The following is a 23,026-nucleotide window of genomic DNA, read 5'->3' as shown; positions in this document are numbered from 1 at the left end:
GTGAAATCCAAACAGCGTGGCGGCAGCTTTGCTCTTTCGGAAGCAGCAGTGGATAGAAGTGCTGCTGCCTAGCACGTGGCTGCTCTATCTTTAATTATGGCTTGGTTCTGTCATTCAGAGCGTGGTCTGTCCCTGGTCCTGTTTGGTTTAACTCAAGAGGAGTTTCTGACCAGGCTGATGATGTTCGGCAGCGCCGGAGTTGTGGATTCCGTGTGTCACCTCAATGGGTGGGAGAGGTGCTCCATTCCCATCCATGCCCTCGAGGTAAGGAGAGCTGGTTCATGTCTTGCAAATAACAAACTGCCGCTTTCAAGTATTGAATGCAGTTTAGCAATGTTAGTGTGGGTTTAGACACAATTAAAAGTATGCCTCAAACCTAGGGGCAAAAGGAAGTGGTTTAATTATTAAATAAACAATAAAACCCCAAACAGATGAGTAACCCAAAGAAAGAAATACAGCAACAAAGTGAATGCACATTAATAAAATAAAACAGAATAAAGCAGTGCTCAAAATTCCCTCTTAATTGAACCCAAAAGCAATTTTGCCAATTTCTGCAGCAGTTTTTGTCCCCTTGCAAAATGTTAAATATCAAAAGAAATCCTTGGAACTAGGTTTTTGGATTTATTATGCCATTCTTATAAAATTGCTGTACGCTTATTCAGAGTCCTGATTCTCATAGTATTTAGTTTATATTGCTGCAATAACTTTTTGTGTGTGAAGATACAGGGCAGGGTTTGAGCAGAGCCTGTCAAAGGAGCCTGGCAGGGACTGAGCAGGTCACCTTGTTATTTCAGGCTGCAGGTGTTGCACACAGAGTTTAAATTCCTTCTGTTTTTCTGCATGTGTAGTTTGTCACTAAGTATGGGGTGAGAATCCCAGCAGTAAGTGCACAAGGTATGGTTTTAGAATCCATGCTTAATTGCTCTGTTTCATGTTTGTCTAGGCAGGTTTGGAAAATCGCCAGCTGGACACAGTGGACTTGTTTTTAAAAAGCAAAGAAAGTGTTTTCAGTCTCCCTGCACCCTGCCCTGGGCCTGAGCACTCTGGGGATGGTGCCTCCCAGTCTTACCTGAGAAGTGAGTGAAGTACCTGCAGCTGCACAGGGGTTTATTTAATTACCTTTCTCCCTATGGCTGTGTGTAGAATGCAGATTTTGAACTGTTTCTGGAACCATTGCAGATTTGGAGGAGCTCAGGCCAGCTTTAAACTTGCTCTGCTCAGCAATCCAAGACAATGATATGGAGCCTCACAGCAAACACTTCTCTGAGCAGCTCCTGACCCTCACACTGACTTTCCTTACCAAGCAGCTGGAGGAAATCTTTGTGCACACAGAGGGTAATGTCACTGCTGCTGGGTCATATCTAGTAATGTGTCATCATTTAAATAAGTAAGAACAGCTACTTATTTTAATTAAAAGCTCAAATTTGCCTAGAATTAACATAAAATACTAGAGTTAAGTGAATGAAAGATGTTCATCCCTGCGTTTTAGATTGGATTTACATGACTGATAATTGATTGGATTAACACAAAATTTTAGTTCTCATTTGCTGGTCCCTAGGAAGGAAAACCCCTCAGTGAGGGCAGGGAGCTTTGGTGGGGTTGTGGCTGTGTCCTGTATCCTGACAGGGTGCTGGGAGTGCTGAGCTGTGGCACTGCCTGTGCAGGGGAAAGAGCTGATGTGCTCTTCCCTCTGAGGGGTTTCTGTTTATTAATCAGGACATTTATTAATTCAACATTGCTAGACGTTATAATCCTGTCCGTTCATTCCCATTTAACTGGTGCCTTGGATGTTCTTGGCAGAACCTGATGAATTCCTGCAGAAGGCTGCAGATATTTTAACTGACTACATTATTAAACTGAGAAAATTCCTGAGGAAATATCCTCGACCACCAGTAACTCCAGGGCACGTGGGAGCTGACATGGACGAAGACCTGCCTGAGATAGAAGAGAGCCACGAGTGGGAAAAACTGACACCAGAGGTGAAAATGAGTAACCCAGGTTTTACTACTGTTATGAAGTTGATTTAAGGAGATCATTAATGTAGAAATACCTTAAAGTACTGGGGAAGAAAATCAACGTAGGGATTACAAAGGTAGATCAGTTTGTTCCGTGTTTTTCCCTTCAGGAAGTCATTGCTGAGGCCATCCTAAGCAATAAAATACCAGAGGCCCAGATCTTCTTCCGAAGGCACCAACATCCTGCTGAGAGTCTCCAGGAATTCATCCAGATAGGTTTGAACCTGGTCTATGACTGTCTGCTGAAGGGCAACACCAGGCAGGCCTCCGAGCTGCTGAGAAATATGGTGAGAGGTGTTCAGTGGATCTTCACACTGGTTTGTTACTAAGGAAATGCAGGAGCTTGGGGAGCCTTTTGGGGCCTTATGGATATACTGATTCCACCAGGAACAGGTAGAATTGCAGTGAAAATTCACTTGTTTGAAGAGCTGCTGAGGGAGCCTGTGTGTGGCTGTGTGTTGGCTGAAGTGCTGATCAGCAGAGTGAGGGTGGCTCTGGCTGGGGAGGTGTCACGGGGGGCAGGGTTTGTACCCAGGTGCTGGGGACATCAGGCACATCCCTGTAGGAGCTGGTGCAGGGACTGTCACAAGCCTGTTTGTAAGGGTTGTGTGCTTTGGAAGGAAAGCAGGTGTGTATTCTTTATTTGATCGTTTTAGTGTCTTCTGTGGGCACATTTTACAGTTTGCATGCAGCGAGTGTGTTCTTTGTGGCAGGGCTTCAATGTGAAGGAGGAACTGCACAAGATCTGCTTTCACACAGAGGACAAACACGTACGGGATCTCTTGGTGAGTGCAGCAAAGGCTGTTTCAGTCCAGCTCTCAAGCCTGAAGCCTTGTGTGTGTTTGTGCTGAGGGAAACCCCTGTGTTGAACTGACTTTCAGAGCAGACAGCCAGGGCTTGTCCCTGCATCCTTCCAGTGTAGTTCCTGGAACATCCCTGTTCCTTTGTCTTTGCAGTTAAAGTACAGAGGTGTTAAAATGTCATTTCTTTGTCCTGCCTCTGATCTAGTTCTCTCACACGGTCTGGAGTCCTCTTGTCACTTTAGTGTATGGCCCTCTGCTTCCAGCATTTTTTTCCTACAATTGGTTAATTGTTGCACTTGCAGGATCATTTACAACTTGAATATATTAAAGATAGATGAAAATTGGAGGTAATTGGAGGTAATACTTGAACAACTGGAGCTAATACTTTAATTTGAATTAAAGGTGAAAGTGTTACGAGAAGAAAATTATTTTTCTGAAAAAGAGAAGAAAATGATAGATTTTGTGCATCAGGTTGAAAGCTTTTACTCGGAATCCTTCCAGGAAAATAAAGAGACTGAGTCTCTTTCCAGGTAATGTGGGTTATTAATTTTAATTATTAATTATTAACATTAATAGGACTTAAAATGTGCTGGGTTCTACATTCTGTGTGATTTACTGCACTAACAAGTACAGTCTTTAATTTCATTAATTTCACACTGGTCTTCGTTTGCAGAAATCAGAGTCAGTGTGGGGACTGAGTCATTTTCTCGTTAATGTAGCAGTTGCTGTCATGTTCTCTCATGACAAACTATTGTGTGAGTCATGACAAACTATTGTGAGGGTGGCAGCTCTTCTGCTTGAAACGAAGCATTTTTAATAATAATATTAGAATTACTACTCAATTATTCGTGTTCAGATGTTTGCTCTATTTTTGATCTATGATGTCTGTCATACAGCAAACTAAATAACCTAGAAAAATCATTTTACAGTTAAATAATTGTAAAACTGTTATGATACTCACAATTTGTTATGTCAGCTTTGGAAAAATGAAGTAATTCTTTAGTTCTCAAACCTGGAGCTCAAGTCCATCCCTCTGGCACTTCCAGAGCTCTTCAAAATGGACTGGGAACTTTGCTGAGCCTTCCTCAGCTCCTGTTTGTTAGACTGGGGACTGTTCATCACAGGAGCAGTAAAGCCCACGCTGATCCCACCCCCATTGCAGTTTCAGCAGCTGGAGAAGGGAGCAGGACCTTTCCCGACACCAGGCAGTGCTGGGCTTGGAGCTGGGCCGGGCCGGGCCCGGGGCTCACAGCGGGAGGCTCAGGGTGATGTTTAACTGGGCTCACTGGTGGGATGAGCTGGTGCAGGAGATGATTGTGCTGCCCAGGAAACCACGCCAAGGCAAGTATTGTGGGACTGAGGGCTTAAACTGGGAATGAAAATCTCTTTGGCACAGCAGGCAGGCACTGTGTGGGAGTGGCACAGACACAGTTAAAAGCCTGTGCTACCACCGAGGTCCCTTACGTTTGTCAGTGGAAGTGGGTAATGATGGGTTTCATCCTGTTGCGTCCTGGATCTCGGCTGTTCCTGTAGAGAGGAGTTTGGAAGTAGCTGGGGGGGACTTGCCTAAGGCACGGCCACGTGTAAATGCCACCCTCTGCCGCCTTCTGTCCCACTCCCTGCACTGGGGAATCACTTCCAGCTCTGCCAACATGAAGCTCCAAAAGCTGGCACAATATCCTTGATCTCAGCATCATATTTGCAGCTGTTCATTAGAAATAGGTACCTGGAAGGACAGGACAAGGGGAAGGGCTTCCCGCTGCCAGAGGGCAGGGTTAAATGGAATATTGGGAAGGAATTGTTCCCTGTGAGGGTGATGTGGCCCTGGCACAGGGTGCCCAGAGAAGCTGTGGCTGCCCCTGGATCCCTGGAAGTGCCCAAGGTTGGATGGAGCTTGGAGCAGGCTGGGATAGTGGAAGGTGTCCCTGCCCAAGGAACTGGATGGTCTTTAAGGTCCCAGCCCAAACCATTCCACGATTCTGTGTAAGAAACTACCAGTATTTCCCCCAGAAGTGTTTGTGTGTGCTGGTTTCATCCATTTGCCTTTTTGAAATGCAGAACTCAAGACCTGCAGTCCTGAGGTTCTTTGGATGCACTTGACGGCCGAGCATGATTGGTTTAGTATTTGTTCCTGGATTGAGGAGTCAGAGCCCAGCCAGGCTCCCTGCAGCCAAGCTGCCTGGCCCCCCCTGAGCCCTGACATCGTTGACAGGAACACACTGTGCAGCACCTACATGAGACAGGACATCCTGAACAAGCTGGCCAGGTAGGGCCCCCAAAGCTTTACACTCTCTCTCCTTCTTACGTGAAGCCAAAATCAGAGCAATAAAATCTTTGATACATGATAATTTTTATATTGCTCTTTTTGGAAACAGCATGAGCCCATTGGTAAATGTAATTTTAGTCTTGTACTTCCAGTTGTCTAAAAGCATAAGAACCATGTGAGAAGAGCAGTCCTCCCTCAGCCCTTGGATGTTTCCCAGTGGTTATGTTCCTGATGCTGACTTTAATGCAGGGGAGAAAATTCTGGGCACACTCTGAACATTTCACTGCTCACACCTCGTTCTCTGCAGTGACCTGGAGTAACCACAGTGTTGTTTGTGCACAGGCACATGGATTTTGGCATGTTGTGTTTGCTTCAGTAGGGAATTAATCCCTGAGAGGGAAAGGTCTGCTCTAAATTTGAGTTGAAAACACCCATCAGAACTTGTCAAAGAGAGCTGTGTGATCAGTGTCTGTGCTTTTTCTCATTTCTGACAGAAAGGGAATTTTTGTTCGTTCTGAGCTGGAGGATTTCGAGCTCCTGCTCCAGAGGGTGTTGTGCCTCGGGGGAGTCCTGCAGAATCCTCACCCTGTTCCAAAATACAGCACTGCCAGTGGCCTGGACTTCCATGCTCAGTTTGTCCTCCACTGCCTAGAGCACAGCCTGCAGTACCTGCTGTACACTTACCTGGACTATTACAGGTAGGAATGCTTTCCATCCCTCAAATCCCGTGAGGGATCCCGGTTTTAAAGAAGGAAACACAATTTCAACAGTTGGTGGGGAGAGTTTTCCTCAGCCCTAGCAGTGTCATTTAACAGAAACTCTGGGGCAGCATGTGAGATTTTAAGATGTATTTTGAAGCTTTATTCAGCTTGTGTTAATATTAATTTGTATGTCAGTTATGAAAGGAAACAATTACAATTGTAATGAGTGTAATGCTATAAACAGTACAATCCTAAATGAGCCAAGCCAAGTTGCTCTTCAGAAACTCAGAATTTACAGAATTCAAAAACTCCATTGAGCACAAGTGCAAGTTGACCCTTGATATGTTCACAAATAAGGAAATTGCTGGTTTCCACCTAAAGTAGGATTAGTTGGGATTTGAAGGTGGTACCAATATTAGGTATTGGAGCTGTATGAATAATTTCCACTTAATGGATACTTGGCAATTAAAATTTCTGAGCTATAACTCCAGTCTAACACTGGAATTATCAAGAAGGTAGAAATGGACCAGAAAAAAAGCCAGTACATCATTTTCTAATTGTTTGTCTAAGCATTTGTAGTTGGCATTACACCCATGAGATGCCCCAAATCTTTAATGCTGTGTTACATCAGTGGTTACAAGTCCTGTATTTTCACTGTGCTGTTCATTTATTTCCAGTTTAACCCCTTCAAACTGCCCTATTCTGAATAACAAGGTGTTGCACGAAGCACATCCCTGGTTTGAGTTCCTTGTGCAGTGTCGAGGGGTTGCCAGCAATCCCCGAGGTAGGAATCTCACTCCAGAGGGGGGGCTGATGTTTCTGCTCTAGCAGAATTAAACCTCTGCTCTGCTGCCATGGCCTATCACTTTCCTGTCCCTCACTTCCTCATCTCTTAAGTCTGGATTGTAATCCCTACTTGAACTGTACTTACAGATCTGGAGACTGCACGTAAGTGGGAATCATTTTGTGTAGGATCATCGTTACCTCCAGTTCAGTTACATTCCCAACAGGTTGGATGAAAGGAGAATTCATAAGAAAATACACATCCCATTAAAATTAAACCTTCCTCTAGTCCCTGTGGTGCATTTTGATTTCTCTGCCCTTGGATTACGTGTTTGCTTCACTGCAAACCAGTAGAACTTGTGCCCTTAACTCACTTGCACTTTTTAAGGATTTCATTTTCTGCAGAGTCACACATTAACAAAAGATAAAAATAATCCCAAGTTAAGCGTTTTTTTAGAAAGTGTGATCAGTGTAGGATAAAGAATTGAACCACTACAGTGCTAAACTGTGGGGCTCAACCCCAGTCAATCTGTGTAGACAAAGCTGTAGTTTGAAACTGGGGAAGGCTTGGTAAACCTTAGCTCATCTTATCTGTGTTTATAGGTAAATTGAGAAAAACCAATATTGACAACAAAAAGTAGAAAATTCAGCATTTTTCACAGTCAGAGGACAGTTGTAATGTGTGATTGATGATTTAATACTGATTTTGCATGGAATTAAATGTCACTTCTTTTTCTTTTAAGATCCCAAGATGATTTTCCAGGCGAGTCTGGCCAATGCTCAGATCCTGATTCCCAGCAGCCAGGGGGGTGTGAGCAGCATCCTGCTGGAGGGCAGGACCCTGCTGGCCCTGGCCACCACGGTGTATGGCCCTGGGGGCATCGACCAGGTACTGCCTGGGCACCTGATCCCGCCCTCTCCTCCTGCTCCCCTGCCCTGCCCTCGTGGCTTTGTTAGGAAAATGCCCCCTGAGCCACGTGTTGGAACAGAGGGGATGAGAACAGAGTGTCTTGATCCTCAGCACAGTCACCTGGAACATCAGGTGCTGGGGAAGACCTGTCTGATACAACTTAAAAGCATTTTACAGGAAAAAAATTACACTTTCTGTGTTGTCACTTCATGTCAAATTCCCATGAGGTAGATTGGCACATCCCAAAATTGTTTTATTGCTATTTAATGCAGTTTCCTCCTAATTAATTTTGCTTCCTTGCAATGTAGGTCCTTCAGAATGAAGATACAGAAAAACCTCTAAAGAAAGTTGATCCACAGCTCTTAAAAATGGCCTTGACCCCTTACCCCAAGCTCAAGGCTGCTCTCTTTCTCTACCATCTTCTTCAGGTACACAAAGTGCTTTTGACAGGACACAGGGAAAGGGAAGCTTGTCTGCAGCTAAAGCCTGGGTGTGGGGGCCATGGGTTGTTTCTTTGGGATCCTTAATGTGGAGCTGGAGTTCACAGCTTCATCCTGAACTGCTTTTTCAAATGGTCTTTACACCCTGTGAGTTTGCAGTGCTGGAATATCAGAGAGGGATATTCTTGCAGTGTTTAGTGGGCAAGGTGTTTGATATTGCAGAAATTACAATAGTCAAATTTTAAAATGTTTGTAATGGTAAGAGAATTAGAAATTGAGAGTTACAGGACAGTGACGTGAAGTTGTTAAGCTGCCTCAATATATTTTGTTTCTAATCTTTCAGTCATTAATGCCCTTTGATCCCACGAAATTATTTGGCTGGCAGTCAACAAACACTCTTGCTGTGTCAGGTATGTCGCTTGCCAAGGTTTACATGCTTTCCTAGCCTGAGCACCTAAAATGAAATACATTCCAGGGGAATTATTTGGCAGATAAATTTACTCAAAAGGCCATTTCTTTCACAAGAAAAATAATGTAATTTACTAAAATTGTGTTTTTAACCAGAATTCTAGATTTTTGTGTTAAAAAAATCCTCGCAGACAGAATTTCTAAATACAAGATAGAAAAGCAATGTTTTCTTTTAAAAGCAAGCTGAGGTGATGCAGAGCTCTTATTTTCCAGTGAGAGGTGGAATTTCAGTGGGGTTTGGATACGCCAAGATCTGAATTAGCACCAGAGGAGCCATATTTGATTGTCACGTCACATTTTGTAGCTCAAGGCCGCTTCTGATGCTGAATTCAGCTGTTCCTCAGCTGACAGCGCTGATCTGTTGTTCCCAGATGCCTGGAGTGAGCTCCCTCACTTCTCGTGGCCCGAGCTGGTGAGCAGGCACGCCGTGGTGGAGAGGCTGGATTTCCTGTACTACCTGCTGCACGGCCGCCCCGCCTTCGCCTTCGGGACCTTCCTGGTCCAGCAGCTGGTGAAGAGCAAAACCCCCAGGCAGCTGTGAGTGTCCTCAGCAGGGCCAGGCAGAGTTCTGCAGGAGGCAGAACTGAGCACAGGGAGGGAATTAATCCTCCCCACAAGTGCTGAGCATCGGAACTGTGGGTGTCCTAAAGGTTAGAAGTCAAATATCACCTGAGAAGAGGTGAGCTTTATTTGGAACTACCTAAATAAAATCTGCACAAGGGGAGCAAGGAAAATATTCCAGTCATATCAAGCATGTGTGGGCTCTTCTTTTAGGAACCTGAGCCTCTAGATCACTTTGTAGGAGAATGATGCCCCTTTTCTTTGACATTTCCTAATGGTGACACTTCTTTAGTTAAATTAGTAAGGCAAAAAATGTACTGGAGGTTGATGGAATTAAATGTTCTGGCTGAAGCTTCAAAATCAGATGTTCAAAAGGGTGCAGTCAAATGACACATCTTGCTTGAATACATGAAATTCACTACTTAGTGTAGGAATTAGAACAAATCACTTTGTTTCCAGAATGTCTGGTTTGCGTGTTAGTCACTGTTTGTTTCTGTCCATCGTTTCTACACAGATCAGTTTCTCTTGTGTAAACAGGTAAAACTGGGGCAAAAAGGAGAACATCTGTTAATGTAGAGTGAAATCATGGTTTAACAGACAGTCAGGGATACAGGGTTTTTTCAGTGACTTCTGTGGAGAAACCCTTTGGGTACATTTTTCTCTTAGCACCATCTGCAGGTCAGAGTCAGGTTCCTGGTGCTGCAGTGGATTGTGAACTCTGCGAAGGCACTTTCTGTGCTCAGCTGCTGAGGGGGTGTTTCATTAATTATAAAACCAATTCCACTACCTTTCGTTTTTGATAAGTGTATTAAATTGCGAACTCTGCTTATCATGTGTGAGCCTTTATTCTCATGCCCACATTTTTTATAAATATGAAACTTTTGGCTCATAATTATCTTTGATGCTGATGAATCGGAGAGTTCAGTAAACCTTGTAGGTGCTTGTTTGCCTGGGGAATACTCATGTTGGAAATGGGTTAAAAACTGTGTGTGTTCCCTGTTGCAGGATCCAGCAGGCAGGACAGGAGGCCCAGGTTTTAGCTCTGTCCTCCTTCAGTGTCCCCTCAGTGGCAGCAGCCTGTGTGTGTTTCCTGGAGCTGCTGGGCCTCGACAGCCTCCGGCTCCGCGTGGATGTGAGAGTCGCAAAGATGATTTTCAGTCACAGGACGAGGAATGAGGCCTCTCATCACAACCAGATCAGAGACGCTTTGGGTAACGTTGTCTTTGTCTGCTTTGGAATAGGTGCTGTGGATTTCTGGGAAGAGAAGCAGAGGGATGCAAAGATGCTGCCTGGTGGCTCAGCAATGCAGTAAAAGCACCTAAGAACTTTGTTATTCTTTTATTCCTGTTTTTTTTTACTAATTTTGAAGGTGCATTTTGATCCTGTCATGTCAACTAAGGCAGGAAGACTGATATAACCTGTATCAGGATCTAACAGGCACTGTTCAGCAGCTGCCCAAGACTGATATTAGCGAGGTTCAGCCTAATGTTGTAATAATACTACAGAGAGTTAAACAAAGTCCATTGCCAAATCTCCTCTCTCCTTCCTATTTGAAAACTGTCTTCCAGCTGCAGGGAGATCAGGTGTTTAGGGAAATTAAATTTATCCTAGAAATAACTTCAGAAAGTTGAATTTCTAACTCTAGGACCACAGGTGTCTGCTTTCCCAACTAGGAAGCTACTGGTACTTTTGGAAGTGCTGTCCTGACTCAGATCCCAAGTAGCATCTCAGGAATGTGTTCTTTTAAACAGTTGAGAAGTTAACAAAGTTGGCTGACGGTGAGAAGGCAGCAGCAGCAGCAATTCTTACCTCCTTGGAAGAAGCCTTCTGGGATGCAATTGAGCACCAAGGAATAAAGAGGTGAGAACAGCCTGGTTTGAGGGATTGTCTGGGAAATGCAGACTGGGCACTGACTTTTGTTATTTGTGTATCAGATAATACTAAAGAGGTCAGGATAGGACAGTGTGCCTGCCTAGGTAGGTGGGAGCATCCAGAGGGTGCAGTGTGGAAGCTCCCAAGGGGATGTGACCTCATTGTGGTGAAGCCCCTGCCAGTGCTGTGTTGCTGTTTACAGACAGTGGATCTGGGGTCACAGGGTCACTTCATACCTGAACATCTGGTGTAAATATTGCAGTTCATTACAGCTGAAGCTCTCTAAATTCCGTGCAGGACGTCCAGTGACTCCAGAAGGCAGTGGTCCTTGGTCATGCAGTTCTGCAAACTCCATAACCTCGAGCTGAGCACATCCTTCCTGAGGGAATGTGCCAAATCCAATGAGTGGCTGCAGTTCCTCATCCAGCCCCAGCTCTACAGCCACCAGCCAGCCCAGGTGAGCTGTCTGTGCATTAAATAGAGTCTTGTAGCAAGAGAATATCCCAGCGTGGAGACAACAGGAGCCTCACCAGTTCCTGGGTTTTGGTTGCCTCGAGATGTCAATACCCTTGGACTGTGGTAGCCCTTCCCTTGCAGCCACACTTGTAAAGTTAATTTAAACTCATGTAGTTACTGCTTTTTTTATTGGAGAGTTGCTAGATTGTTCAGTGTAAGTTTTGATAAAGCCACCCATCTTTCCTTTCAAAACTCCAATTGATTTTTTGCTAAAGATACTTAAACTTTAGAGAATCCAAATCTTCCACCTTTGGTTTTGGATGTGATTTAGAAATTAATAAAATACTGCCAATACATAAAAGCTGTTGGGAAAAGTCATGTGAGGAAGCTAACTGGATAATTCCAGGTAAGATGATGCTTAGCAGGCCTAGGATTTTAACTTGGGTCTCCTTGTTGTTTTGAAGAATCTGTAATCCCACAAAAGCACCTGAGTAGACCCCTCTCATGCTCTGTTGCTGCACTACAAGAGAGAACAGAACTGAGGCTCTCTAGGAGGCATTTGAGCATCATGGAAAAGGATGAGCTTCAATCTTTCATTAGAATAATTCACACCTACAGAACCCTTTTTCCTCTCTAGGTCTCCAAAGTTTTTCTAAAAACCGAATTTGAAGAGCGTTTTATTTGTCTTTGTGTGTTCAGTGCTTCCATCCTCCTGCCCTCTCCTCTCTGGACCTCACAAGGTGTTGGTGCTGTTTCCCCAGGTCATTCCCCTCCTGCAGGATTTCCCTCCTGTGGTACAGGATCACCTCGTGCTGGCACTGGGGAAGTTCCTGGGTCCTGAGCGCGGTGCTGCCGGCAGGGCCTGGGGCGGCCGGGGGGGGAGTCTGTTCCAGATCCTGCTGCAGTGCCAGGAGAATCCCAGCCCCTCCTGCTTCCTCCTGGCTGAAGGACTCAGGGAACACGCCCCCATCCTCAGTGTGCTGGCAGCCTGCTGCCCTGTGAGTCTGGGAGTTGTTTTCTTTTAGGGAAATAAGTAACGACAGCTGATGGTTGTGCCTAGTTCTGTTAAATGGTTGATCTGGAGTTGTGTTAAAAGCTGGTTTGGTCAGTTCCTGTGGTAGTTGTGCACAGTGTGACCTGTTTCACCAAGAGCTATACAACGGGGTGATGTATAAACCCATCCTTTTGGCGTTTCCAGGATGCAAACCTCATTTCCTGCCTCTGTGTTTGGATCATTACCTCTGTGGATGATGCCACCAGGGCTGAGGCAACCACCCACACCCAGAGCTGGGCAGAGAGCCCCCAGTGGGACCTGCAGGACCTTGCCGTTATCTGGAAAGTCTTCTTGAGGAAGCAAAAAAGTAAAACACTTCTAAATGGCTTCCAGCTGTTTTTAAAGGTGAGGGAATGTGGTTTCAGTGGTATATTTGAGTGTGTCTCAAACGTTCTGGGCCTGTAAATCCTCCTTTCTCTTGCTTTGTGCCAAGGATAACCTGGCTGTCCACTGAAATTCCCTGTCAAATTGGAAGTTCTTCCAATTGTCCCAGATTGGTAGATTCTACATCAACCTTGCATGCAATTTTAATAAATTAGAACTTCATTGTTCTACTGCTGAGGAAGACAAATTCAACTTTTATTGAATGAAATAATGTATGATTTTTTAAAGTATGATTTATTTATTGAGGTACTTTTGGGAATTTATTTTAACCTGGTTTTGCATCTTAAAGGGTTCCCCTTTGCTGCACATCCTGGAGATGTATGAACTGTGTATGAACTGTAAAAAGTACAACAAGGCTAGAACGAAACTGGATGAATTTCAGGAAAGCCTTGCAAAAGTAAGGAAATTCATTTTCTCTGGATGTCGTTGTGGGGATTTAGCAGTTGGGCTAAGAGGACCAGAGTGTCTTCACACACTGCTCCTTGTCTCTGAATGCAGATGTTTTAACAGTTCTTTCCTTTCCACCCCAGTTTTCTGGTTCCCTGGGTATGCTGCTAACTAGCATTCCCTGCCTTTAGTGGTTTTCCTTCCTAGACTTCAGGCTCAGGCAGCTCAGTTTCCTTTCCCTTCATGAGGAGATGTGCTTGGGAAGGATCCAGCAGTGTCAGGGACTGTTTGTCTAACAATTAATTCTATCTGGCCATTACTGAACCTACTCATATCTCTTACCTCCTCCTTGGTTATCAGCAGTAGCTGGTGGTCACCCTGCTGTAAAATGTTCCACTTTCAGGTCCGACACACACCAGTGATGGCTCAGTGCTCCCTTGGGAGTGGCAGGTCATTGATCCCTGGAGAGGGACAGATCTGGTGCTCCTTCCACTCCTGGTGCCATTCCCACCCAAATGCACAACATCTCTGCAAGAAAAGAGAAGCCCTAACCCTTAACCCCCTTCATTGCCACAGCTGAGAGCTGCAGGAGGAGCAGCAGCCACCGAGCTGCCGGTGCCATGGTTGGAATCGCAGGCGTTGTTCGTCCTGGAGCTGATGCTGCAGCAGTGCCGGACAGAATATGAGCTGGGAAAGCTCCTGCAGCTCTTTGCTGCAGCAGAGAACCTCCTGCTGGATGGTAAGGACAGGATGAATCCCAGGCCCTCTGGCAGGGCTGAATCCTGAGGGAAGTTCAGACTTCCCTGGGGTTCAGACCCCGCTTTCATGAGCTGTTTGTCTTCTTTAACCCAGGCCCTTACGTGAAGAAACTCTGTGCCCTCAGTGAGGCCCTGAAGGACTCCTCCATACCAATCAATCGCTCCATCCTGACCTCCTACAGCCTGGAGGCCTTCCAGGGGGAGTGCAGGTCCATTCTGGAGCAGCTGCAGGAGAAGGGAATGTTCAGCCTGGCTCGGGAGGGGTGCTCTGCCTGTGGACAGTGTTGTCACACACGAGGTACAGTGCAGTTAGTGACAGTCACCTCTTCTTCTGTTGCTGCCAGGATTGAGGATGCACATTCAGCCTTCCTGAAACATTAATTTGTCTTTAAATGATTTTTTATTTTAAATGCATGTGCACCAGGCACACTGGCTGCGTGGAGCTGCAGAGGATGGGACAACTCTCCTTATTCTCTTACTGTTTTTACTTGTATGCAGCTTTATTTGGGGAGAAGACCAGATGGATTTGTCCCTCAGGGGGTGGAACAAGATGATCTTTAATGTCCCTTCCAACCCAAACCAATTCTGTGACTTGTTGCATCTTGGGGCACTTACCTAAACCCGGTGTTTCAGTGCTGGCCACCCTGTGTGAGTTGGAGTTTTCTTTCTTGGAAAGATAATTGTGATAAACCTCTGAATTTTGCAGGTTCTGAGAGATCTACATCATTTAAGAGACACTGGACAGTGGCATCAAACCCAGACAAGAGCTGAGTTCTGGAAAAAGTGCAATGACACCTTCACTAAACATTCCATCTGCAGCCGAGCTGCAGCAGGGTTCTTCCTCGATCAGGCCAACCATGTTTGGGAATCCTCAGGGCAGGAGAAGACAACCAGCATTATGGAGAGACAGCTGCTGCTCACCCTGGCTGGGCACTGGCTGGCCAAGGACACCGAGGTGGCCGTGCAGGAGCTGGAGGAGGTGGAGAAGCAGATCTGGCTGTGCCGCATCGCTCAGCGAGTGCTGGCAGCCGAGGCCTGGGGGCAGTGCCCGTGTCCCGGCCCCACCGGGCTGGGCAGGGACCTGTCCTTTGCCAGCCTGGCCCAGCAGTTCTCCTTTGCCAAGCTGCCAGCCCTGAACACGGCCAGGCACTGCAGGCTGGAGGCTCTGGCTCCCGGGGAGCCCCGGCAGGCGCTGGGGGACGCAGAGCAGGCGGCGCTGGGGACGCTGGTGGGGGCCCTGCTGGACGAGGGCAGCGTGCACGAGGCCACCCGGGTGTGCCACTACTTCCACCTGTGCCACAGGGACGTGTCCCTGCTGGACGAGGGCAGCGTGCACGAGGCCACCCGGGTGTGCCACTACTTCCACCTGTGCCACAGGGACGTGTCCCTGGTGCTGCACTGCAGAGCCCTGGCCTCCGGGGAGGCTGGGCTGGAGCAGCTGCAGCCCGAGGTGCGGGCCCTGCTGGCAGCCGGAGCGGGGACGCCTGAGGGCAGCGCGGCCGCGAGCAGAGCCCCTGGCAGTGAGTAACTCATGGATTCACCTGACACCTGCACTGGCTTTCCTCCCTCATTGCATTTCCCCAAAACCTCTGCAGAAACGAACCTCTTTCTGACACTCTCCTTGGTTCATAAATGCTCTTGTGAAAGGAGTTTGAAGCCTTGCAAGGCACATTGCCCCTGTGTGCTCCAGGCAGGGTGTGCTGTGTACCATTTCCATAGATCCTGAACCTTTCGTTTTTTATAGCTCTCAATTCTGGCCCAGTAAAGCAGCACTGGGCCTCTTCCTGCTTTTAGAAAACACACTCTACTAATTTTTTTTTTCTGTAGCAGAAGGAAAGAAATGCTTTAATTTATTTTTCTGACATCTTTGTGCATTATAAAGGGTTTAGTGTTTCTTGTTTAATAGCAAGGCTAGGGCTGAGAATGTTCATCAGTAGCGTTCTCTGCATGTCTGTGAAGTCTGAGTGACTAAGTTTCAGCTGGAACATCCCTTTCTAATACTGATGTGTAAAGCTGAATAGACACAGAAGAGCATAAATGAATCCTAAGCCATCAGCAAAGCTGCTCAATCCTTACTCAACTTTATGCTTAGAGATTTTGTATCTGAGATATTATTGAGGATATTTATGTTCTGTTACATTGTTTGTACCCTGAAAGAAATGTAAAATTTAAAAAAATCACAGGGTGTCAAGAGCTCAGTTTTTAAAGACTGAGAAACTATTATGGAATTGCTGCAGATTTTGGGAGCCTTGCCCAGGTGTAAGGGTGTTGTCTGCCTTTATGAGATAGGAATTGATGGTTTTTTGTTTCCAGCATCCAGCCTGGAGGACTGGACCCCTCTGGGGGCTCTGTGTGAGGATGATCCGGTGGTGGCGGCGCTGAAGGCTCTGGCAGAGGAATGTGTCCATGGCAGGGGCTACTGCAGGCAGGTCCTGTGCCTCTACGAGCTCTCCAAGGTAACCCCAGGGACCAGGGCTTTGGGTCAGTTCTTGAATGTAGCATTAGTTTTTTTTTCCCTGAACAAAACAGGAAAAATGTTGGTATCATCTTTATCACAGAGGTCTTTAGATTTTCCTAAGAATTTTTTGTGCTTCAAGTATTTGTACTTTAGGTCTGAGCTACTAAGAGTTAGTCATAGGGCTGCCTTGTCCCTCTTACCCCATCCATATCCTTCTGAACTGAACCTGGATGTCCATACTTTTGAATTAAGAGTCAATCAAATGTGGCTTTCAGGTACATTCTTTGATTAATTTGTAATTTTATAAAGTTGTGATATGTCACAGCAGAGTATTTTCAAAGCCTCACCAGCTCCCCTTCCAAACATGAAAACTAATTTACCTTTTCCCCTGAGAGTTTGTGGTGTGTGGAGAAGAGGAAAAGGAGCCTTGTAAGTCAAACTTTTGCAGTAAAACACAATTCTTTGTTCAGGAGGAACTGCTCCTGTATTTCTGTAGGTATTTGGAATGTTGGGGTTTATCTTTGGCTCAGGAAATCATCTCTGAGCAGCTCTGGGATGTGAGGCTGCAAATCCAGAGCCCCTCCCTGCCTGGAGCCCGGGGCTACGGGAACGTGCTGTGGGTCAGTGATGCAGTGAGCGGGATTTTGAGTGCTCGTGTGTCCCGCAGGAACTGAGCTGCTCCTTCGGGGAGGTGTCGGCCCGGGACCCGCGGGAGGTGCTCGGGGCCATCCTGAGCCGGCCCAGCTGCTGGCCCAGCAGAGCAGGCAGGAGCTGCTGGCCTCTGCTCAGGGAAAAGGTGGGGAACAGGCCTGGTTTGTGCTTGGTGGGTTTGGTCTCTGAGGGGGGGATTGGTGTGTCTGAAAGCAGCCCCTGCACTCGGGTGCCTGAGGGCTCATTACAGCCAGGAGTGTCTGAGCAGCTCTGCTCTGTGAGCATTGTGTGCCTCATGTAAAATTCTATACAAATGCTCATTTGTAATTATTTCTGTGTCCAGCGTGGTGTTGCAGTAGTTAAGGTTGTATTTTTATGGATATAAATTTAATATTTTTAAAAAGAAAGGATTTTTAACTGTGCTCTTTGCTGCCCCACATCATCTGACTTGGGAAAACTCATGTAGATTTCCCTGTGTACAGCATAACAAAGGTTTTCCCCTTTCTTTTTTCCTTTGTGAAATGAGGGACAGCAGTATGGTTGTCTAGTAGGATTTTGTTGGACTGAACTGGCAAAAAAAGTACTTTCTGTTTGTTAAATTTAAGCAATAACACCCAAAGTGTCTTTAGCATTGTAGTCCCAAGTCCTCAGTCAGTCTGAATGGCATCAGATTGCTTTGTTAATTAACGATAAAAAATAATTAGCAGTGGTGATATAATTCTTTCTCTGGCCACAGGACAGAAGCAGGTTTGGAACCCTGCAGTGGAGAGCCAGGCATTTCTGCAGCTTGCCAAGCTGTGCCAGGATCACACCTTGGTTGGGATGAAGCTACTGGATAAAATCTCCTCTGTCCCCTGTGGGGAGCTGTCATGCAGTGAGTAAATGGCAAATCCTGCCTGGTGTAACCTGTGTGTAACCAATGTGACATTGTGTGGTTTAAACTCACAGCTCAAAGAAGAGAAGCAGTGCTGAGGGAGGGCTCTGCTGCTGATGTCAAATTTGATCTTCAGTTAGTAGGGCTGAGGATATGCACAGTAGATAAGGGTGTTGCTTAAGGGTTTATTTTCCAAACAAAATTCAGATTTTTTTATGCTAAGCAAGAGGTGGGAAATGCAGTCAGGGAGTGACCTGAGCTGTCATGGTGGTTTGTTACAGAAGGGGTATTGTGACTTTGTTCATATTCATCACAGTTAGAAACTGAATTTTTCAAACCCAAATGCAAAACTTGTGCCCTTCCTTTTCCAAATGCAGCACTGTCAGGCAGTGGAGTGATGATGTGTTACACATTTGTCACCTTTTGGTGGAGGAGGTTGGAAGTTCTGTGCTTTGTGTGTGTTTTGTGTTTTTTCTTCTGGAGAGAGGCAATAATTCACTTCCTCAGCCCTTTAACTGAAATACCCAAGTTTTTCTGCTGTTCAGTTACAGAGCTGCTGATCCTGGCCCACAACTGCTTCAGCCTGACGTGCCACATGGAAGGGATCACACGAGTGCTCCAGGCAGCTCGGCTGCTCACCGAGGAGCACCTGGCTCCCAAGGAAGAGTATGGGCTGGTGGTGAGTGTCTGGGGGCAGGAGGGCTGTCCAGGGCTGGCTGTGTCTGCCCAGGTGGTGATTCAGCTGCTGGTGAAATGTGGTGGTCTGTGTCACTGCGCTGTTGGGCATCTTCAATTCGTGCCTTGAAGGAACTCCTGGAGTCTGGGACATGCCCAGTGGAATGGTGTCAGTGCTAAAAGCTTCACTGCCTATTTTTATGTGATAAAACGATGCCCTTTCACCTCACTGCAAAAAAGATGCAGTTTTGGTTGGTTTAGGAATACCCCCCGTGGCTCCAAGGGAACATGTGCAGCCCGGTGTGACTTGTGTGCCTGACCCTGGGAGGAGATTGTTCCAGTTCCCTGGAGCTCCTCACGTGCCCTGGGTGTCCACAGGTGCGCCTGCTCACGGGCATTGGCAGGTACAATGAGATGACCTACATCTTTGAGCTGCTGCACCAGAAGCACTACTTCGAGGTGCTCATGAGGAAGAAACTGGACCCGGTACGTGAGGGACAAACGTGCAGGCAACTGTGTGGCTACATCAGAAACTGGTGTTTATACAGGGTGGAATTATCTGGGCATTTTACTTCCTGAGTGCAGGAACTGAGAGTCAAGTTTCATAGAAGTAAATTAATTCTGGGGTTTATTCTCATTTTAGTTGAACCATTTTTTTCTAATTAGTTCAGGGCTACAACAGGATCAGTATTGAAACTTGGCATTTTTAGAATTTTCACGTCCTGCTTTGCTTTTATTTGCAGTTAAAGTTCCATGGGGGTTTTAAAAACCATACATATTCATAGCTTTGTTTAAAATAAGTGATAAAGAAATGTCACATTTTGACATTTGTATGTAAAGAAATGCACAGGTGCTGGATTTTCATACCCAGCTGAGCACAGGTGTGAGGCTGCTGTTGGGTTTTAGGGTGTAATAATGATCACTTTTTGGAACATTATGGTTAGGGTTAGGTTTAGGGTTAGCGTGGCTTGTGGGTGCGGGGTGTGGCCAAAGGCAGGCCCTCAGTGTGCCCTTTGTGCCCAGAGCGGGACGCTGAAGGCGGCGCTGCTGGACTACACCAAGCGCTGCCGGCCCGGGGACAGCGAGAAGCACAACATGATCGCGCTGTGCTTCAGCATGTGCCGGGAGATCGGCCAGAACCACGAGGCTGCTGCCTCCACCCAGCTCAAACTCATCGAGTGCCGGCCCTGGGGTGAGTGGGGGCACAGGGGAAGGATAGGGATGGGGGAGGTCCTTTGCCTGTGTCCTGAAACACCCCTGGAGCTGCCACTGCCTGGGGGTAGGCTGCTGCCTGCCCTCAGCAGTTCCCCGGGTGTTTCCAAAGGGGTGAGATTTACAGCTCTTTCCGTGATGTGACATTCCTGTGGTACCTCCCATGGAGCGGGTACAGGCACAGCCAGGTTTTCCTCAGCCCATAGGATGTGCCACGGTGGGTTTGCAGGGGTTTCTGTGAAATGCTGGGGTTTGTGTCTGTGTGTGGCACCCATGGGGTGAGCTCTGCACACGGGAAGCTGTGGGGGCACAGGGAGCTCTGCAGCGTGGGCAGCCAGTGCTGTAAGAGCAGCTGCACCAGGAGCTGTGCCAAGGGATTTCTGAGTGGATCTGGCAATGGTCAGGGCTGGGGTCTGCCACAAATACGTGGTTGGGGTTTCTTCCCAGTCTTCAATCACTCGACTAGGTTCCAGCAATAGCTTTGGTCCATTAACTGAACAGGCAGTGTGTTTCTTCCTGCTTTTTTAGTACATAAATTTTGGTTTAGTCTGTTGGTGCTTTCTAAGACAACAGCAGGGACAGACTTGGCACTGGGAAGTTTTGTAACTTACTTTTTCACCTTTATAAATAATTGGTTATTCCTTCTTTTCTCCTGTTTCAGAGGAGTCTCTTCAGGATGTTGCAAATTTAAAGAAGCTGCTGCTGAAAGCTCTGACTCTCTTCATCGATGCAGCAGAAAGTTACTCCAAGGTAGAGTGCGATGGAGTGGAATGACTTGTGTGCAGCATTGGGAGCACAGGAGGGATGGGCTGGGTTGGGAGAACACAGGAGCTGCCCCGGGGAAGGCTGAGCAGGGTCCTGGCCCAGTGCAGAAGGAATCTGTGTTGCTGCAGCCCAATAGCACCAGTAGCATGGCTGTAGCTGAGTGTGCTGTGCTGGCCTCTGCTCAGGCTTTAACCCCTGGAGTTACAGGTGGGTTCCCCACTTTCAGAGCAGGGACCATGAGCTTAATTAGCAAGGATAGAACAAATTAAGTATTTAAACCCAAGCGTAATTGTGATGGAAGCATTTGTGGGAATGAAGCTTTGTTTAACACTCATGGAATACGATGAATGTGCAGCTGCAGTGCTCTCAATCACTGCACAGCTCCGAGCTCCTCAGGGCTGCTCTCGGGGATGTTTCCAAATTCCCCTGGAAGCTCTCAGGCTGCTCTCTGTTCCCAGGACTCGTGTGTGCGGCAGGCGCGGCGCTGCCGCCGCCTGATGCGGCTCATCACGCTCCAGCTGCACTTCCTGGGCTCAGGGCAGAGCACGAGGATCATCAACCTGGGCAGGCAAGACCTGCCAGGTGCCATCCTGGCCTTGCCCAGGTTCTACCAGGTGAGCTGGGATCCCTCGGGGTCCTTCTGTCGGGAAACGACGTGGTCACAGCAGTGCCCGAGCACTCGGCTCCTTCCCCTGGCCTCCAGGTCCTGTGACTCTTATCCTGACTTTATCCCATGGTATACAAGGGATGGAGGGACAGGATCAGGGGGAATGGCCTCCCATTGCCAGAGGGCAGGGATAGATGGGTTACTGGGAAGGAGCTGTTTTCTGTGAGGGTGGGAAGGCCCTGGCACAGGGTGCCCAGAGAAGCTGTGGCTGCCCCTGGATCCCTGGAAGTGTCCAAGGCCAGGCTGGACACTGGGGCTTGGAGTACCCTGGGACAGTGGAAGGTGTCCCTGTTTAGGGGCTGAGGAAGGTTATTCACAGTGCTTCGTTGACCTGTATTTCACAGCTGCTCTCAAGAACAGCGGCAAGGGATGGGTCTTGAGAAGAATCCAGTACTGAGTTCTCTGTATGGAACATGCTGTGCAATCCCCCTTCCCTGTTCCTGCTCTCCCTGCAGGCAGCCATCGTGGCAGAGGCCTACGAGTTCCTGCCGGACTGGGCTGAAGTTCTGTTCCAGCAGGTGATCACCAGGGGGGACTTTGTGTACCTGGAGGAGTTCAAGCAGCAGCGGCCACTGTGGCCCGGCCTGTTCGAGGAGGTGGCCAAGAAGTGAGTGAGGGGTTCTGGGGGCAAACTGCAGCTTTATCTACACCGGGCCCTTGAGGGGCAGGAGCAAAGTGTTAAACTGTTCAAACCTTACAGGGTAAGGTCTCATACACAGGGACTTGAGATAGAATTCCCAAATCCCAGAAGGGTTTGGGTGGGAAGGGACCTTAAAGCCCATCTCGTTCCTTCCCTTGCCATGGGCAGGGATGCCTTCCACTGTCCCAGGCTGCCCCAAGCCCCAATGTCCAACCTGGCCTTGGACACTGCCAGGGATCCAGGGGCAGCCACAGCTTCTCTGGGCACCCTGTGCCAGGGCCTCACCACTCCTCACGGCAGAATTTGTTGGTAGGTCTTGGTTCCTGAGTACAGCGTGGAAGTAGCTCTGATCCAGGCTTGTTCTTGAGCTGGACAGGAAGGGAGCTCAGGGCTGGGCAGAGCAATCTTTAAAATGAATCAGAGCAAATAAACAACCACGAGATTCAAATGTAGGTGTTGAGCACAACCTCTTGTTGAAAATGTGGTTTCTGCAGGCCCAGAGCAAGAGTCTCAGGGGCCTGGGAAGCTTCTGTGTCTCAGTTCCATGTGCAATTGTTCCAGGGTCAAACAACACCCCCCTGCTGATGCTGCCCTGAGGAACCTGAAGCGGTTCCTCACTCACTGTGAGGATATCTACACCCACTACAAGCTGGCCTATGACCACAAGTTCTATGATGTGGTGAACTCCCTGCTGAAGGACCCTCAGACTGGCTGCTGCCTCAACGACCTCTTATCCAACTGAATTCCAGCTGAATTGCAGCCCAGAGCAGACTGCAGGGTCAGTGCTGATTAACACAGATTTTATCAATGACCTGCTCACAGGGCTCTGCTGCTCTGTAAAAGTTACTCCAGAAAACCAGACAGGGTTGTAAGTATTTAAAATGCTGAGACTGTGTTAACCTAAAATTGTGTTTTGTACAATAAATCTTATTGTTTATAAACAATTTGAGTCACCAGCAAATACGGAGTGGCCCAGGTGGGGGGTGAAGCAGAGATCCAGCAGCCCTTTAAATTAGGGGCATGGGGGAGGAAGCACCCCAGGGACTGTAGCCGAAGAGGCTGAAACAGGTGTACAGAATATCCAGGCCAAGGGGGTGGAACAAGCAGAATCAGTGAAGGTTCCAGGTACACAGTAGGATAATGTGTTCTTTAAGTCCAGTCTGATTTTTAAGGTCTTGTACAGCTCTAAACAGCACATTCCTAATTCTGCTGTCTTGGAGTAAAAG

General features: G+C 47.3%; 1 protein-coding gene across 1 annotated transcript in view; it reads left to right on the top strand.

Moving 5' to 3' along the window:
- The window catches only part of SPG11 (spastic paraplegia 11 (autosomal recessive)), a gene marked incomplete at its 5' end in the record, with an annotated part of 27,866 nt that extends 4,841 nt beyond the window's left edge, over positions 1–23,025 (top strand). Inside the window, 37 exon segments of the mRNA XM_017736970.1 lie at positions 119–264; positions 944–1,076; positions 1,180–1,335; positions 1,801–1,979; positions 2,126–2,302; positions 2,729–2,800; positions 3,221–3,348; positions 3,981–4,159; positions 4,877–5,084; positions 5,579–5,782; positions 6,463–6,569; positions 7,312–7,457; positions 7,787–7,906; positions 8,262–8,328; positions 8,758–8,923; positions 9,953–10,158; positions 10,699–10,807; positions 11,117–11,276; positions 12,037–12,273; positions 12,474–12,674; positions 13,003–13,110; positions 13,677–13,839; positions 13,953–14,118; positions 14,120–14,156; positions 14,565–15,131; positions 15,207–15,378; positions 16,172–16,314; positions 16,984–17,055; positions 17,058–17,112; positions 17,704–17,841; positions 18,387–18,520; positions 18,895–19,002; positions 19,540–19,708; positions 20,390–20,478; positions 20,952–21,107; positions 21,616–21,767; positions 22,362–23,025. Coding sequence (XP_017592459.1) covers positions 119–264; positions 944–1,076; positions 1,180–1,335; positions 1,801–1,979; positions 2,126–2,302; positions 2,729–2,800; positions 3,221–3,348; positions 3,981–4,159; positions 4,877–5,084; positions 5,579–5,782; positions 6,463–6,569; positions 7,312–7,457; positions 7,787–7,906; positions 8,262–8,328; positions 8,758–8,923; positions 9,953–10,158; positions 10,699–10,807; positions 11,117–11,276; positions 12,037–12,273; positions 12,474–12,674; positions 13,003–13,110; positions 13,677–13,839; positions 13,953–14,118; positions 14,120–14,156; positions 14,565–15,131; positions 15,207–15,378; positions 16,172–16,314; positions 16,984–17,055; positions 17,058–17,112; positions 17,704–17,841; positions 18,387–18,520; positions 18,895–19,002; positions 19,540–19,708; positions 20,390–20,478; positions 20,952–21,107; positions 21,616–21,767; positions 22,362–22,542 — 5,711 coding nt within the window.
- Between the last annotated feature and the right edge of the window lies 1 nt (position 23,026).

This window comes from Corvus brachyrhynchos, unplaced genomic scaffold, assembly GCF_000691975.1.
Source record: "Corvus brachyrhynchos isolate BGI_N302 unplaced genomic scaffold, ASM69197v1 scaffold200, whole genome shotgun sequence".
Taxonomy (NCBI): Eukaryota; Metazoa; Chordata; class Aves; order Passeriformes; family Corvidae; genus Corvus; species Corvus brachyrhynchos.
This window is presented reverse-complemented; position numbering and strand designations above follow the sequence as displayed.